The following is a 16,977-nucleotide window of genomic DNA, read 5'->3' as shown; positions in this document are numbered from 1 at the left end:
GAAAAAAATGATTGCTTCCTTTCCATCTGATTTTATCTCTGCCATCCTGTTCCATGTACTATCCAATATTACATTCAATCCCTATTGGAATTTCACCCTGTTGCCCTCTCCCTGTAATTCAGTTTATTTTCCCCAAACATTTGTGTCCCTTTGCATGCACGAACCACTAGATTAATTTCATTATCCTTTGTTTTATTAAACGTAGATTAAGGAAAGAGAAAGAACAGGAAAAAACTGTTCAGAATATAAAATGGGAACATCTCCCAGGTGAGACTGAAAGGAGTCCCTGCTTGAACATTTTGCAAAAGAGCAAACCATCCATGCACCTTTTCCAAAGATGGATGGTTTCAGAGCAACTACGTACAAGTCTCCCTTCCGGGCAGCGCTTTGGCCAAAACCCCAAAATTCTGGACCACTGAGGCAACATATATAAAAACGAATGAAAAGTCGTCACAATCAGTTTAATGAAGTGCACAGAATAGCAATCGGTCATGTCAATAAAAATAAAACAATTAATTTTACATCAAGTGTGCTTTATTTCCTCCACAGGTATTCTGTTAAATAAAGCACCATATATATTTATATATATATACTGTCAGGCCACAGCTAAAGAGGATTCTTTACAGAATCAAATTTCTTGTGGTTGTTTAGTATACAAGTAAACTTAATTTTGATAATAAGAACCACAGCGATTGGAGGCCATCTGCCTCTATTGTAAGGTACAAAACTGGCACAGAGGACACCATATTATACACAGTAAAAATGCCGTAAGTTTAAATTACATCATCGGGGCGCAGAGACCCCATTCTCCCAGACAGCCATATTAAATGAAAGCCACTACAGTGAACTTTGAATTACATAAAACATATTCATTATCTGATTGCCCTTTTAAGAAAGTGTGTGGTAGGGTGCTAAATCTTTTTCCTTTTTCCTTTAAATCTGGAGTTCTGCCTGACCAAGAATTAAGCCTATAAATGTAATCTTGCCATTCAAGCAGAAAGCACTGGACAAACTGAAGCACAAAACAGAAATAAGCAAAACTTATACAAACAGCGTTTTGTGAAGGAAAAAAAATAAAATAAAAAGACTTTAAAAGCAGACATGCTCCTTTATTGTCAAGAAGCCGCTTGGTTTCCTTTGCCCGATATCCTCGTGACCATGTGGATCGTCGACTCAATGGTCCTGCACAAGATGTCTAAAATGTCTTGTTGCTGTTGCTGGAGGTGACTCAAGAGCCCCCTGGAATGGCTGCAGCTGAGCAATAAGCCAGACTCCGGGTCCTGCAAGGCTTGGCTGTCGCAACTTTTCAGATCTGTGAGGTCAGACAGAACGGCCGACATGGACGTGGAGGGGAACTCGGGGTCCTCCTCGATGGCGCTGGGATCCTTGGAGCCGGGGGGTTCCTTCAGATCCTTACATTCTTCAAACCGGCTGCTGCCGCTGCCCCCCGGCTGCTCCTCCCCGTGCTGCGAGCGGGTGGCGAGCAGAATCTCTTCCGAGAAGGAAGAGGGAACCTCCATCCGGTATTCCTTAACAGAGCTGTTCTCGGGGGAAGGCAGGTCCTGCTCCGTGCCTGGGTCGATGATGGAGGAGTCCCTCGTCTCGTTATCCGAGGTGCTCGCGGGCGTCAAGGCCTCCCTAGGCTCAGTCTTGAGATCACTGAGGCAACTGTCTACCGTGTGCTCTTCGTCACTGCTCACCCGTCTTCTTTTGACCGGAGTAGCTCCTTCGTCATCTGTAAAGTCAAAACAGCGCATGCTGAAATAAGCAGGACTGGTTTGCTCAATGAGGCAGACGGTATCGAACATCTGTTTCCCACCCACAGCCAGGAAGGGCATTCCTACATTCCTGACCCTGAAAACAGGCTCCAGAGGCTTGGGGGAAAAGAACTCTACGGAACAGTTTGGAAAGGGACACTGGGGTCTCTCTCTCTCTCTGTCCCCATACGTGCATCCTGAGGGGACCTCCTTTTGCTCTGTTCCTGCTAGCAAGAGGAACCCCTGAATAAACATAAGCCAATGCTCCTCTAACTTGGTTTTTTAAAAACAGATGCATATTCACTCCACTGTTCACAAAATTTTGAAATTAACAGGTTTTTAAAAAATCACATTACAATACTTAATTGACTTACGAATGTGGGGATGTTTATCAGTTACTATTTTCTGAGTTGAAACATTATTTTATATCTAATCTTCCACATAATCAGCACTGTGTCTGCACTTCACGTCATTTCCCCTCGCTTTTAACATTGTGTTTTTAATAATGCAAACTACCTTGAGTCCTTATTTAAAGGAGAAAGGTGGGGTTAAAACTATTTCCAACAAAACAAAACAAGCTCGTTTCTGCTGCCACAGACCAACCCTCTTGAAGCATACTGACCAGATTATTTTACAGAAATGTGCAACATATCCTTCTTGCAAATCGAAGGAGGGCCTAATTAGTATTCGATCTGGCACTCCCTCCCCCACATCCATGATGTAAGGGGTAAGGCATGGGATAAGTAAGGATTCAGATATCAGGTGCTTATCAGGCTGAATGTCTGCATCCTTACATCTTCCTCTGCGAAAGGAGTGAGCAAACGCTGGCTGGCTAGATGTTCTTGCGGGCAGTTGCGCTCCAACACCACCTGGGGGACTGAACTCTGCCGACCCCTCATCTAGGAGGGTGTCACTGGCCACCAATCAACACCAAGGCATCCCACTGGTCACAGAACACTGAATGCCTCCCACCACCTTAAATGCACTTTAATGATGTAAACCATACTGATTACATAAAGTAAGTAAAATTAAAACACACCTATGCGGAAGCATGCTTTGGATGTAGCCAGTTAGCTCTGTGTTACTGAATTTGACACTGGCAATTCATATGGGCAACCTTTTTTTTTAAGAAGCCAAAATATTCCAGATTGGCAGTGGAACTGACACCCATAAGAACACTGGAGGTGGTGGCAGCAAATGATGGACAGAAGGGCGAATGGGCTCAGACTGGAGAGTCCAAGGGGCAACGTAGGCCGGGGGGACTGATCAAAAGACGCACCTTTCGTTTTTCTTTCTTTGGCTTCCTGCTCCTGCAGTGAATTCTTCTGTTGCTGACAAGTCCTGCATTTGTTCAGCAATTCTTGCAAAGTCGGAATCAAGGCAGCGTTCAGCTGTTTGGGCGTGTGCACAGACAGCAGCAACGTGAGGGCACGAAGATCCTGCAAAAACATAATTAACACATCTATACTTATTACTGGAACGACCTTTACATTTCTCTCTTCTTGCAAAATGAAGTCTGACACTATTTCAAACTACAATGGCGTTTGTTTAAAAGCCAAGTCTGGGTTTATCTAACACATTCAGCTTTTCTCTAGAGGGAGTCAAACAGAAATGTCAGAATAAGGCAAAAGTATGGGAGGAAATAGTTCTTTTACTGAAGCGTCAATGCTAAAGAAATCATTAATTAAAAGAAAAGAACTTATAATTCACAGGGAAAAGACCTTCACTACTCAACAAAGTTGTATCTATCAATATATCTATTTTAAAAAGATCTGCAACTATGGCATGCTAACATTTATTCCCTGTTTATAAATTAACAATTCTTGATAAAACGATTTTTCCGTGTGTTCACTCTTAACATTTTGTATCTGATTCTTGGTTTCCATCTTGAAAAAAAGTCAGCAAAACTGAATACAACATCAAAATAGTGATGGGCAGAGATTGCCAGTTCGCCGATTCTTGCTGGTCTGTCCTTTGGACGGACAGGTGTTCGGCACTTTCCGGTGTGTGCCCACGCAGAGGCGGCACCCTGGTTTCTCTGCCCCACCTCCTCTGGGTGCTGCTTCTGAATGGGTGACTGCTAGAGGAGGCAGGACTGGAAAATGCCGAAGGACAGTTCGTCCTTCACCCAAAGGACAAACTGGCGCAAACCAGCAGTTGGTGCCCATCTCTGCGTAAAAGACCTCTAAATACAGACCCAGGTATTACTACACACACTGAGGGTTTTGTTTAATGAAAGAAAGCCACTAAAATTGGCCTTAAAAAGCTGAAAACAAGTATCATGTGAGGAAGGCATGCACCAACTGTTCTTAGAAGGATTGCTGGCTCTTTCTTTTGCCTTCGGAGAAAGCCTGTGAGGAAAAGCAGTGGAATCACCTTCTTCATGGGTCACGAGTGACATGTGCTATGGCAGGACTAAGAATATTATAAGGTTCTGCCAAGGCCTGGCTGCTCAGGCCAATGTCTTCTAGCTGCATGATGGCCAAGCCATAGTCATTTCCTAGAAGGTTAGCAAGGCCGGTTTCTGAGCTGTGAACAGCCTAGTGCTGCCATAAAGGCCTTTGCCTGCTGTTCCTCCTCCCTCCCCATTCCTTTCCTTTTATGTTAAGTCCTCCAGATAGCAAGTTTGAGGAGGCAGATGGTCTTATTGTCGACTTTCGTAAGCTGCTCTTCTGGCAGCCGTTTTCAGGTATAAATACTCTTAAGTGAGTTGGTAGAACAAACCAACTAGAGACTGGAAAAGCCACAGCTTACCCCATTTAAAGTGGAGCTTGCTTTAAAAATTTCAACTCGCTGATTGGTGAAATCCGATTCTAGGCTTTGATACTGATTGATCAGATTGGTAACCAAGTTATTGATGACCCCAGCGCAATTGGCTTCAGAAAACACCTGCCCCTGCACCTGTACAAAACAGAAATACAAATTAAAAACGACCACAGTTCGGTTCACGAGATGCAATTTGCTGAAGTAACTTCAGCACAGCAAAGCCTTCTTGATGCAGACAGAATGAGAGGTGGGGAAACGTGACCGTGGAGGTGTGTGGGGTAAAGTGTCCAGAAAAAAAGAGATCTATCTTAGCAAATGAAGACAAGAAGAAAGCTGAAAATCTTGCCCAGTGATTTTTAAAATTAAGATTACATCATTAGGACCTTCCATGAGGTTCTGGGCTTGATTAGAAAAAAATAAATAAATGCTGAACGTGTCACAGAGGTTTCACAGAAGATCCCCAACAACTCCAGGTACCTTGAGAAGAAAATGTGTTAAGAAGCTGTAGACAATATTGTTGTTGAGAAAGGTCCTTTCATCCATTAGAATGCATTTAATGTATTCTGCAAACACAGGATCTTCACAGAGGAGTTTGATGCAGTTCTTTGACATGGGAGACTGAAACAAGGAGAGAAAAATGGTTTGAGAACAGAAACCAGACTTATGTCCCCAGTGGAGTGCAGGTTTGCAATCATTCACATGCAGCTATTTTGGTCATACAACAGAACTCCCACATCTGTGGAAGAAAAAGGCTCCAAGCCTTCCACTGCCCCGTGGATCCATGAAACCCCGGATAATAGCAAACTCATTAAAGAGAGTGGGATTGGGGGTAGGGGGGGAGAGTGAGAAGAGGATGTGTGACTGTGCACTGCAGTCAGTGTGTGAACTGTGCACTGCAACCTGGGCTGCAGCAGGGGTGACCGCGGACAGCTGAAGCCACGGATACAGGATCCGTGGATATGGGAGTCCTAGCACAGTCATTCCAATGGAGCTTTCAAAGACTTCCTAAAGGAATAACTGCAAGCAGAAAGTTGTAGCAGCTTCTCAAAACTCCACAGCCTACTATTTCTGAAGCTTAAAATGTATCCACAGCTGCATTGCTCATTTTTTACATCTAGAGTTGCACCCACCTTCATACGGAGCACGGGAATTATATTCCAGGCCAGCTTATTTGTTTTATCTACTTCAAATGGCAGCAGGGTGCCAGGCAGAAGTTTTCAGTATGGCTGAGTACTGGATTATTTTTAATGGACGAAGGCACAGAAAACAAATGGCAGGTTTTCTACATGCAAACCAGGCAATCTGCCTCTGAGCAAAGGCCCTGTCTTTTCAATGTCTAAACTATGGTACATTACTTATTTAAGAACTGGTTGTGATAAGCACTACAGAGATCTTGTCTTGGTTTAAAAAAGCAAGATTCCTTTTTTCCCCAAATACATGTTATTTTTACCTGAGTCTGGCAAAGCTCAGTCCAAAGTTTGGGAAACAAAGCTAGATGAAGAGGCAATCCTTCATATGCGACAAGGACACCTAAAATTTATAAGGGAAGAGATAATAATGGGTTGAGATTAGCACACAGTTTACATAGAGCAAATATCTCAAATCAAAATTATGATTCATTCAAGAGGAAGGCTGGCTATTGTGACACACTTGCCAAATACTCTTGACTGAAGCATAATACAGAGCTACTGTAAAAAAGAAAAAAAAGGATCCATGATTAGAAGTTCCATTTCAAATTACTGTATGTTGCTCTTGTTTCCGCATTCAGAGAATATGGCTCTTCTGTTATTAGTGAACCATGAGTTGATTTTAATGTAACGTTCTATGTTAGGTATTTTATTACTATGCTGTTAACTGCCCAGAACAGTCCTATGCACTAATGGGATGGTATAAAAATGTAAGAAATAAATAAAGTTCAGGGGAGCTTATCTCCGGATGTGTGCACAGAATAACGTTATCAGCATTTTTTTGTAATGGCTGCACTGTCAAATGCTGCTAATTTAGTCTGATGCTAAGTCACTTCAGCCCTGTTCGCACGGCGAAGTTGATCCACCCACAACAGGTATATTCATCTCCAATTTTAACCAGGAAATCTGCTAACACCGAGGCAGGTATAAATTCAAAAACAGTCACATTTGCTACTGGACAACAAATCAGCTAAACATTTGGCTGAATTTAGATTGCATTTAATTAAAATAAAAACAAGCAAGAAAAAACTGAAATACACCAATAAGCCGCAACTAGAGTAGGCCCACTGAATTAATATAACTTACCAAGTTGAGGAATATAGACTTACTAAATCCCCAGTGATTCAGTGCGCCTACTCTAGCTGCAACAACATACTGGATTTCAGCCACTATGAAAATTACAAATCAAAAGTCTGCCTCTTTATTCCTGCCCATAAGTAATCCTAGCTGAGAACTCCACCGTTTGCCTCCAGTCACCTTCAAAATGAAGTGCTCATTAGGACTTAAGATTCCCCCCCTTTTCCAGTTTTTACAAAACCAGTGACTTTTAAAGAGCCGACTTTTAAAGAACCAACAAAATGCTTAAGATTCACTCAAAAAACAAAAATGCAATGTTACGTTTAGGTCTCAAAGGCCACACTGCTTCCATCAAAGGCCTTCAAGCATTGCAGATACTCACTCATTTTCACTAAGGTTTCCGTGAACTTTTCACAATTAACGGCAACGCGGCACAGAAGATGGATAAACTGGTGATAAGAAAAAAAGTAGTCCAGCAACATTCGGTCATAAACTTCATCTTTGCCCTGAAGATTTAAAAGGGAGTTTTGTTATTCATTCATTCATTCATTCAATTTATACCCCGCCCCCCTAGATAACGTCTACTTGGGGCGGCTTACAAAATCATAAAATATCATTAAATGACAATAAAAATATTACAATCGTAATCAAAGACAATCATAATCATAAAAATTTAAACAATAATATAGTATGATCAAGATGGGGAATGAAAGAACAGAAAGACAGAATTCAAGAATTGACAGGAGGGAACAAACCCCAGATAAGCTGCAGCAGCAAGAGACCTAGAAAGGAACCATTTCCAACTTCTGACATGCAGTCAATATGCTGGCACAAAATCCAGACAACACCAATTCCTACTAAATCTTGACTTAGTCCAGGAGTGGACCAAGTGCCGCTTTGAAGGTCGCTGAGCTGCAGCTCCCAGCGTTCCTCACCACCGGTGCCATGAACAAGGCCTGATGGGAGTTATAGCCCCCTCCCCCCCGGAGATGCAAGGCTCCCGTGAGCCCTGGGGAAGCTGCCGTTGGGAGCCTCCGGATGGGACAGAACTTTCAATCCCCACTAATGGCTGCTGGATCATTGCTGATGGTCCTGATCCTGTTGGTGGTGATCCGGTGGCGATTTCTGGTGATTAAAGGCTCCCTGCCAACGTACCCTCTAATTGTCAGCCCTGCTGGGTGGGGGCTCCAATGCTCTCGTGTGCTACTTCGCCCATCCCCCCAGCGCACAAGGTTCCGTCACACCCAGAACCTAACACGATCGCTGTGCGGAGGAGGAGGAGGAGAGCTGCATGCAAGGGGGCCAAGACATGCGCGCGCCCAGCTTAGAGGATACCTTGCTCCCTGCCCCACTCCAAGGCTTCCAAAAGCATCCCCAGGGCCAAAGGGAGCCCAAGGGAGACTCTAAACCTAAATCAGGAGAATAGGCATCATTTAATTAATTAAAAATGTATTTTGGAAGCCCAAAAGTGACACATACAGAAATTGGGCGCACATCTGGGAGAGTAAAACAAGCAAACTCAAGGACAAGATGTTGGGACTTTCGACAAAAATGTATCTTCGGAAGTGGATTTTGATCCATGAACTCTCATACAGTAGCGGGCCAAATGTTTCAGCCTTTAGAATACCGCCATACTTTGTCTCTGTCTGTCTCCCACCCTTGAAGTTTGCAAATATACTGAGACAAACAAACATGGCATGTTTGTTCTTCAACGAACATTTAATTCAGTCAGGTCTTAAGCAATGACAGGGAGCTAATCTCTAAAATACCATTCTCCTCCCGGACACCTGAAGGCATCATTCTTCTGAAAATCTCACCCAATCCCAGTAACAGTCCTAAAGGCAAACCCGCCAGCCTCCCCTTCTCGTTTCCAAGAAATGTACCTTGTTGGCTTCGACCATCGTAGGCAAGAGGCACATATTGAGTTCGGGGCGTGGTGGGCGGATGTTACTTTTGCCTCCTATTAATTTCAGATTTTCACGGCATGGGAAATAAGGACCAAGAGACACTGGGAATTAGAACAAAAGATGCATTCACCAAATGCAAGCAGCCTGGTTATGTAAATGAAGTGACCGTGTGAACAGTTGTGTTGACGAACAGCCAGTTGCTTACGCAATTTGAAACAAGACTCTAACATCAATAATAATCCGAACAACTGATGCTTTAGTTAAACAGCATTTTGCAAATATACTGAGATTTATATAATCATTAAGGGTTGGGGTTTTTTCGGTAGGACGTGAAGGATAATTTAAAACATGAGAGTCTAGAGAAAAAATTCTACCCTTAAGCACCAATCGGTGGTGAATTGCTTCGTTTTTCCAAATTAACACAAAAATATGTATCTGGCAAGGATTCCTTCTCCCATGTTTTATGTCTTGGCTTGCAAATCTCCACCTCCTGGTTTTGCCAATGAAGCTGCGGAGGCTGGTGATTCCAACTAGGGGTGGGCGTGGGCACCATAAATTTAGCCTGATTTGTTGTCTGCACTTCACAGAAATTATGAAGGTGCTGAAACTATTTGGGGGATAGGGCTCAAACTTTTGGGCAGCCATTGTCAAGCGCAGGCTGAAGCAGATTTACAGCTCCTCTGAAACTGCAGTCACCAGCTGCCACTGACCCACAGGGAGACTGGGAAGCTGGACTCTTGTGTCTGCTTCTGAACATCTTGCTCTAACCAGAGGTTAGGACACTAGGACGGGAAAAAACTAAAAAAGCAGAACAAGCTAAGCTTGCTAAATGCCTAGAAGACTATGTTCACGCTCTGAACCCTTCAAATCTATAAATCCATCAGACCCAAGAGCATCTGGTTTCATGCAACCCTTGGAACAATCATCCTCCCTTCCCTTTGAGACTGTGGCCTCTCTCTTTCAAAACACTCCCTTCTCCCGCAGAAACTCCCATAAGCCTCTTATCCAACTCTTTGGAAGGAGAAGGTGCCTAAGTGATGATGACAACTGCAGCAACCATTTAGGCCAAAAGCTTCTACCATCTCATCCTCATGGCTCCCCAGGTAAAGAATCACAGGTGGATTCTGCTCACCGTGAAGTTCACCGGGAAGATTCCCCACTCCTCCACCCCCCTTTCACCTTAAAGGTAAACTCCTGTGAAGTGCTAGGCGCGTACACATACAGTAACAATAAAGTGGTCCACTGAAAGCACATACTTGGGATGTTGCTATGGTGGTATGTACAATGGTTGTGCTGTAGAAACGGAACCAGAGTATGCAGGAAATCATGAGGGCTTAAGAGAACCAGTTCCCTGAGGATATCTGCAAAGCAAATATTGGTTTTATTTTATTTTATTTTTCCACGTTGTGGGATTGTGTGCATGCGTACTTAGAAAAATAACACATTTTACTTAAGAATAAATGCTGGAAATTGAGCAAATGTGTATAACAGCTCCCATTTTACATGTTTTATTCTGAAATATTTGCTATTTTACATAATTTATTCTCGTTTTGCTAGCCATGGGAAAAGTCGAAAGGGTAGGCAGGACACCCACCAATGGTCAAAGAACCTGCAGTCCACTTCATAAAATCTCCCAGCACCATCTTCTGAACATTTTAGTGGTCATTAGAGTGGTCAATTGACCAGATGGGTGGGATATAAATACAATAAATCAATAAATGAAATTTTAGCAAGCTTCGCCCATCCATTTACTTTTAAATTTGCAGTCTGTCTGCAGTCATGAGGGTTATTTCTCTCAAAAAAAAAGCCAAACTCTGCACCCATGGCTTTTATGAACTCCGTGGAAAACATCCACAAGTAGCAAGTACTAAAATGTTCCTATTTTGCACTTCAGGTGATTAATGTTACGTTCTGAGTCAGCGCCACTCAGGAGACCCCCACCTTTCCTGAGTGACTTGTTCATCCCAGCCCCTCTTCACCCTGCCTCTCCCACAATGCCTTCAGGGGTAGAGAGAGACCAAGTCCATTGCCCCCCCTGGAATGACTCATGGGGTGGGAGGGTAGGGGATGAACCTGGCTCAAAGAACACGACAGGAGAGCAGCACAGACATGCAGTCCTTACTGGAGAGAAGATGGAAGTCCCTTTACTAGTTAGTATTCCACTGGGCAGCAGACCTCTAGCGTCTACTGTCTCATCATCAGGGCACCCTCCCCCACCTCGCTGCGTGCTTCAAATCTGCACACAGACCTTGAAGCTTAGAAACAGAGCAATCAACAGAATATTTTCTTAAAACTGCAGTTCTTCAACCCCCTTTGGACTGCACTAACTTTAAAGCACCTTACCTATGCAAGCAGTTCTAAGTTCTGGAGGACTATACGAATTCAGCAAAGTTAAAAGCTTATGGGCAAATTCGATTCGTTCTTGCCACTGGATCAGGGCTTGTTTCACATCTGCAAATACAACACACCACTAGGTTAACAGTCAGCCTCTGTAAAATTCTTGATCAAGAGTCGCAATGATGCCCTCAGTTTTTAACGTCTTTCTTCTTTTGACGGAGAAATTAAATGTAATACGTTTGAATCAATAAATTAAAAAAAACACAAACCTTTCCTCTGCAGATATGGTCGGGTGGATTTGAGAACAGAAAGGAATATGGAGAGAAGCTCTACCAGGTCTCCGGTTACGTGGCAAGCTGTGGCTTCGTGGTACATCATGTGCAATGTGTTGAAGGACTGTCAAAATTAAGATTTTTTTGAAAAGAAAAAAATGGCAGAACATAGATTTTCAAATATTGGTATCAGCTACTTTACTCCATCATATTTCCATAAGACTAAAGTTAAAAAAAAAGTCCATGCCAACAAGATTCTTACCTCGGTCATCAAGATTAAGCCTCTATTAAACACAACAAGAAGACGGTCCTCATCAGTTTCTAATAATATTCGGAAGGCACTGGGGGAGGGGGAAGAAAGAAAAGCAAGAAAAAAATTACTGTCAAGTTAAAAGGTGTCCTCAGGAGCACCTAATTCTGAAATCCAATGTTTGAAGCAAAGGTATTAGTCTACACTCTTCTTTATACTCCTCTCTCTGCTTCTTGGAAGTTCTGAAATGAGCTGTTAAGGACTGAGGCAGTACTCGGGAGTTCAAACGTATCCCGTGTCCAGAACACACAGTATCAACACCCGAGGTCCTATTGTTTACACACACTGGCGTCAGTGCAACAGCGCAAAATCACAGTAGCAAACTGCTGCTAGTTAAGGAGTCAATGCTTGTGCTCCTGATCACACACCGGTCCTGTAATTTAGCCCACAGTGACGAACATAAGTGGCAACTCATTATCTAGCTGCATGTAGCTGCTGTGTTTTATGTTCCTGCGATTTATGTTGCACTGGCATAAATATGCAACATAATTTTGTATTAATTTTCAGTGCAGACCTTGCACTATAATTCTGACTGGAGCAGACTCAATACACCCCCCACCATGTAACAACCAGAAAAACTTACTTTTTTTTGGCATTTCAAATTCTAAGAGCCACACATTTATTCTGCACCCATCTTCCAAAAGTGAAATACCTTATTAAAGTAGTCCAGCATGACCGTCCATCTAAACAGCGAAGATAACAGCTTATGGTAGTTTTCTTAAACTGTTTAATATCTTCGAGTTCCTCTTCCCTCATATCTGGCCTCTGAGCTACAAACAGTTGCATGAGGTTAAACAGTTCTTCCACTGCCTGGAAAAAGAGAACGAGCACCAGGCTAAAGTAAACAGCTCAATAATTCTTGCGTCTTAACTGTTATGCGTACATGAAGAGGTATGTGACGACGAGGGGGAAATTTCAGAAAATTAGAAATGCACACTTCAAACGCCATATGGAAACCAGCTTTACAAGCCTCACCATATTTCATTTAACACCTAATATTTTATCTTACTCCCCACCTTTGCAACAGACACTTTTTCCGTCTTTCCTTTGCGTCTTTAATGAGGGATGAAAAACAAGGGATTTCAAAGCCAAGCACAGGTAGTGCCAGTACCACCGACTGGCTTCCGGCTACTTACACCAAAGGCAAGAGAGACAGTTATATCTGCAAGCAGTCCCATTTTGCAGAAATAAGTTCTTATTAGTTTGTTATACGTGCAGTGGTGCCCCGCAAGACGGGCGCTCCGTTTAATGATGAAACCGCTTGACGTCGATGTTTTTGTGATCGCAAAACGATATTCCCTATGGGGGAATTTCGCTTTGCGATGATCGGTTCCCTGCTTCGGGAACCGATTCTCGCAAAGCGATGATTTTTTAACAGCTGATCGTGGTTTCAAAATGGCTGCCGGGTAAACAAAATGGCCGCCTGCTGTTTTCTGGGATGGATTCCTCGCTGCACAGGCAGGGAAAATGGCCGCACTATGGAGGATCTTCGCTGGACGGTGAGTTTCCAGCCCATAGGAACACATTAACCGGGTTTTAATGCGTTTCTATGGGCTTTTTAAAATTGCTTTACGTTTTCGTTCTACAGCGATTTCGCTGGAACGAATTAATGTCGTAATGCGAGGCACCCCTGTATACCCTATCCTTCCCCCAACGAGCTTAAGGCCTGATGGTGCGAGGACAGTTTCTCTCTTCCCTGCTTTGTCCTTACAGCTCCTCTGAGAGAACAGCCTTGCTGAGAGACAAGTGAGTTTTGCAGAAGACCAGGGCTTCAGGCCTTGGCTTCCTACTCATCGACTGTACCTTGCCACACCACATTAGCTCCAATTAGAGATGGCACGAACCAGGAAAATGGCAACCAGAAAACGGTTTGTGCTGGTTCGGGCCCATCTCTGCTTCCCTGCCGATGCCACCCAGCCTACTTGCCGCTGGTGCCATCGCCACAGTCCATGGAGTTACTGGGTGGCTGCCTCTGCACATGCGCTCACCAACTATTTTCCAAGGAAGCCCCTTTGCTTCAGCAAACCAGGCTTTCCTGCCTGCCGAAGCAAATGAAACGCCATGGAAAAAAGGTTGGCATATCTTTTTGCTTCAGCAAAAGGGATTCCCCGAACTGGGTTGTGGAACCAGCCTGGTTCATCAGGTTTTTGTTGTTGTTAGTTTCTTGTCCATCTCTAGCTCTAATTCATCATCTACCTCTTAAAAGTTTCTTCTTAAAATGACACTCCTAATGCTGGCCAGTCCAGAATTCTGAGTGCCTTCTCTACCGCTTCTTTCTGTGGCTATGGACTTACCCCAGGATACTGGCTGGCGTGTGGCGTGAGATTCTTAAAGGCCCACTGGATATTCTGATGAGAAGCCAGCTGCCTGGTGAAGGCAGGGGACTGCTCACAGCATAGCCGCAGAATGCCGTAGTAGGCAGGCAGCATCCCGCGGTTAAAAAGCACCACATCCTGGTCATCATGGTCCGCCAGGATATAATTGAAGGCAATGTTCTTGGTCACCACGGGGTTCTGCACGATAAGGCGCACATTCTCGGGGCAATCGACACAGACGTTGTACCAGAAGGAGAGCAGGGCCTGCTTGTTGTGGTTAGTGGCGATCGCAGGCTCCGAAAGCTTTGGCTGGAACAGGTTCCATAAATCCATGAAGTAGGTGGAAAACATGAGTTTTTCTGTCTTGGAAATCAAACAGTATGTCATAAAACTGAAGTAGGGCACCAGCTTCGTAGTTCCGTGAACAGCAGCATCGACGTAGAGCTTCGCTCGCGAGAGCAACCCGAGGAGAACGTTGTAGACCTGGTGCAGGACGACGGTCGTGTCGGGGCTCAGGGGGAGGTCACGAGTGGGGATGTGCAGGGAGCGGGTCGATCGGAACATCTGCCGGAACGAGTTGCTTGGAATGAGGGAGACCAGAAGGTAGGCTGCAGCTGCAAAGGAGGGACAGGCAGGTGAAGGAACTGGGCCAGTGCTTCCATCCTGTGCCCGTTCCAATTTTTAAACCAGAAACAGTGCTTCTTGTTAAGAGCTTGGGGAGGGAGGTGGGGAGCATCCCTGGCTTAAAGGCCTGATCTGGCCTGCAAAGAGCTGGGATTTAGTGGTGAATCTCCCTTGCCACCCTGTGGCCACTTCCTTCTGGAAGTCCCCTCTGCACTGAAAGCCAACCCCTCACCTCAAGACCAGAGCTTGGAAGGGACTAGCTACAAGTTACGTACTCAGTTGCTTTACTTTTAAACGGCCTCTTCAAAGGCATTTTAAATAAGAGTTCTTCCAACTTAAGTCTCATGAATCCTAGGTTTCAAGAGAAGCACCCTTTCATATTTGGATGAAATATGTCACAGACCAGTATCAGAACTGACCATTAAAAGGAACTAGACAGCCCTTCCTTTTGAATTTCTGGGGCTTTCTATTTAAAACCATGCATGGCATTCGTATTGTACAACACAGTGAACTTTCTCCATCAATGCAGTAACAATAAAGGCCACCTGGCTGATTCGAAGTAACGAGGGGTGCAATTAGGTCTTCTTAAAAAAGAATGTTCCAACCTTGGCTGAGGGGATTTTGCTCCAGCTCCTCTTTCCGCATCTACAACGGAGCCCAGTCCCCATATAAAATGACAGGAGGAGATGTTTCACCAGAGACCCAAAAGCATCAGAGAGAATCGGGGTGCCTCAGCCACAGGCTGGGAGACATCCTTGCCCTCTGACACAATCCAGTCTATACGGAGTTGCTGGGGCACCAACTGACATCCCTCAGAAGTCCAAACCAAAAGAGGCTGTTTTTCTCTCGCGCAACAACTTACAGGTTCTCACTCTGGGGTAATTATGAGCCAGAAGAAAGCGTTCCACCCAGTTCTCCATGTTCTGCAGTACCCAGCTGTGGGCAAGTTTATTTCGAGGCGTCTGCACCGCTAGCCAGTCCAGGCACTGAGAAGGGTTGTATTCAATCACCTTTTTTTTAAAAAAAAATGAGAAAATGAAAACGTTGGCACAAAAGATTATGTCAACCCCTGCAAACTGGGAGGCTTTCTAGAGAGCCCTTCTCTGAATTTCTGGGGCTCTCTATTAAAAACCATGCATGACACCATGCATGACAGTGAACTTTCTGCATGAATGTAGTAACAACAATGGCCACCTGGTTGATTCTTTTTTTACTTTATTTTATTTTATTCATACATACCTAACATACATAACTAAAGCCACTAATGATCTAACAATAATAACTTGGCTGATTGACAAGTGGTGCAATTATTACTTCTTTAAAAAGCATGTTCTTTTTAAAGAAGACATTAAGATGACTGTTCATAGATTCCTGCTCATGTTCAGGACCCACAGAAGCATTGGAGAACTGTGCAGCCAGAAACAGGTTCCTCCCTCCGAATGCAACCAGCCATCATATAAGGGGCACAACGAAATCAACCAACAGCCTTCAACACTAGAAATGAACGTTCTGAGAAGTATTCCTCACCCACCTTTTTGGGAGGACAAACTGAAATCTGGGGGGGGGGGAGGTTGACTGAATAGATCCGATACTTACTTTTACATCAACCTTGTATTGATTTAGCAATACAAATCACTTAATTGATAAATTCCTTAGAATATGAAATTATACTATGTTCAAGGTTTTGGTGCTTATCTGCAAAGCCCTTCATGGTTTTGGGACCCTGTTACCTGTGGGAACGTCATTCCCTAAGATCATTTACCCATGCCACCTGATCCTCTGAGACCGTGCTCCAGATTGCCACACCAAAGTGTGGGAACTTTTTAGTGGGAAGTTTTGGTCTAGGGTTCCATCTTGTGGCTATTAAGGGATACACCCGTGGTGCTTAGCATAATCAAGCATTGTTCTATGATTTTCTCTCTGCGCATGTATGGAATGTGTAGATAAGATAAGTTTCTCAATGTCTCTTTGGCTAAAATCTTATCTTTATGCTAAAAAATGCTAATGATGGTACTTAATAAAAAGACATGTCTGGGGGAAGAAGAAGGCAGACATCTTCTTCACCGGTGATATGCTTCATAACTAAAGACTGCAGTCTGTCTTTCTTTATCAGAGATCTCTCCCTGGTTTTAATGCAACTGCTGCTGGGCTGGCCCCAGTGGCGGTTCCCTGGGGATTTCCCCACACCAAAGGAAGCCAGGAAAACATCCAGTACAAGTCGGGCCTTCTTGATTGTGGCACCGGCAAGCTGGCACTCTTTCTTGGTCAAGCTACCTTCCTTGAGGTTGCTAAAGGTGCTGCTCTTTACAGAGGCCTTTGATGGCAACCTCATGTGAATCTGCCACTTGCCTTGCCCGCCCCATTCATGGAAATGCCCCCCATTGTCTTGGTTTGTGATGTTTTCAATTGATTTGATTTGTTCTTT

General features: G+C 44.0%; 1 protein-coding gene across 1 annotated transcript in view; it reads right to left on the bottom strand.

Moving 5' to 3' along the window:
- Positions 1 to 442: 442 nt before the first annotated feature.
- USP34 (ubiquitin specific peptidase 34) overlaps positions 443 to 16,977 on the bottom strand; it is a 120,981-nt gene continuing 104,446 nt past the window's right edge. Inside the window, exons 67-80 of the mRNA XM_072986991.2 lie at positions 15,415 to 15,562; positions 13,908 to 14,542; positions 12,266 to 12,423; positions 11,566 to 11,644; positions 11,301 to 11,427; positions 11,038 to 11,145; positions 9,951 to 10,055; positions 8,671 to 8,795; positions 7,170 to 7,293; positions 5,974 to 6,053; positions 5,001 to 5,141; positions 4,512 to 4,658; positions 3,037 to 3,196; positions 443 to 1,735 (exon numbers count right to left, since the gene is read on the bottom strand). Coding sequence (XP_072843092.2) covers positions 1,116 to 1,735; positions 3,037 to 3,196; positions 4,512 to 4,658; positions 5,001 to 5,141; positions 5,974 to 6,053; positions 7,170 to 7,293; positions 8,671 to 8,795; positions 9,951 to 10,055; positions 11,038 to 11,145; positions 11,301 to 11,427; positions 11,566 to 11,644; positions 12,266 to 12,423; positions 13,908 to 14,542; positions 15,415 to 15,562 — 2,757 coding nt within the window. The 3' untranslated portion in view covers positions 443 to 1,115. The remainder of the gene's footprint in view (positions 1,736 to 3,036; positions 3,197 to 4,511; positions 4,659 to 5,000; positions 5,142 to 5,973; positions 6,054 to 7,169; positions 7,294 to 8,670; positions 8,796 to 9,950; positions 10,056 to 11,037; positions 11,146 to 11,300; positions 11,428 to 11,565; positions 11,645 to 12,265; positions 12,424 to 13,907; positions 14,543 to 15,414; positions 15,563 to 16,977) is intronic.

Source organism: Pogona vitticeps, chromosome 1 (genome assembly GCF_051106095.1).
Source record: "Pogona vitticeps strain Pit_001003342236 chromosome 1, PviZW2.1, whole genome shotgun sequence".
NCBI classification, from domain to species: domain Eukaryota; kingdom Metazoa; phylum Chordata; class Lepidosauria; order Squamata; family Agamidae; genus Pogona; species Pogona vitticeps.
The sequence above is the reverse complement of the archived record's forward strand: the minus strand, read 5'-3'. Positions and strand labels throughout refer to the sequence as shown.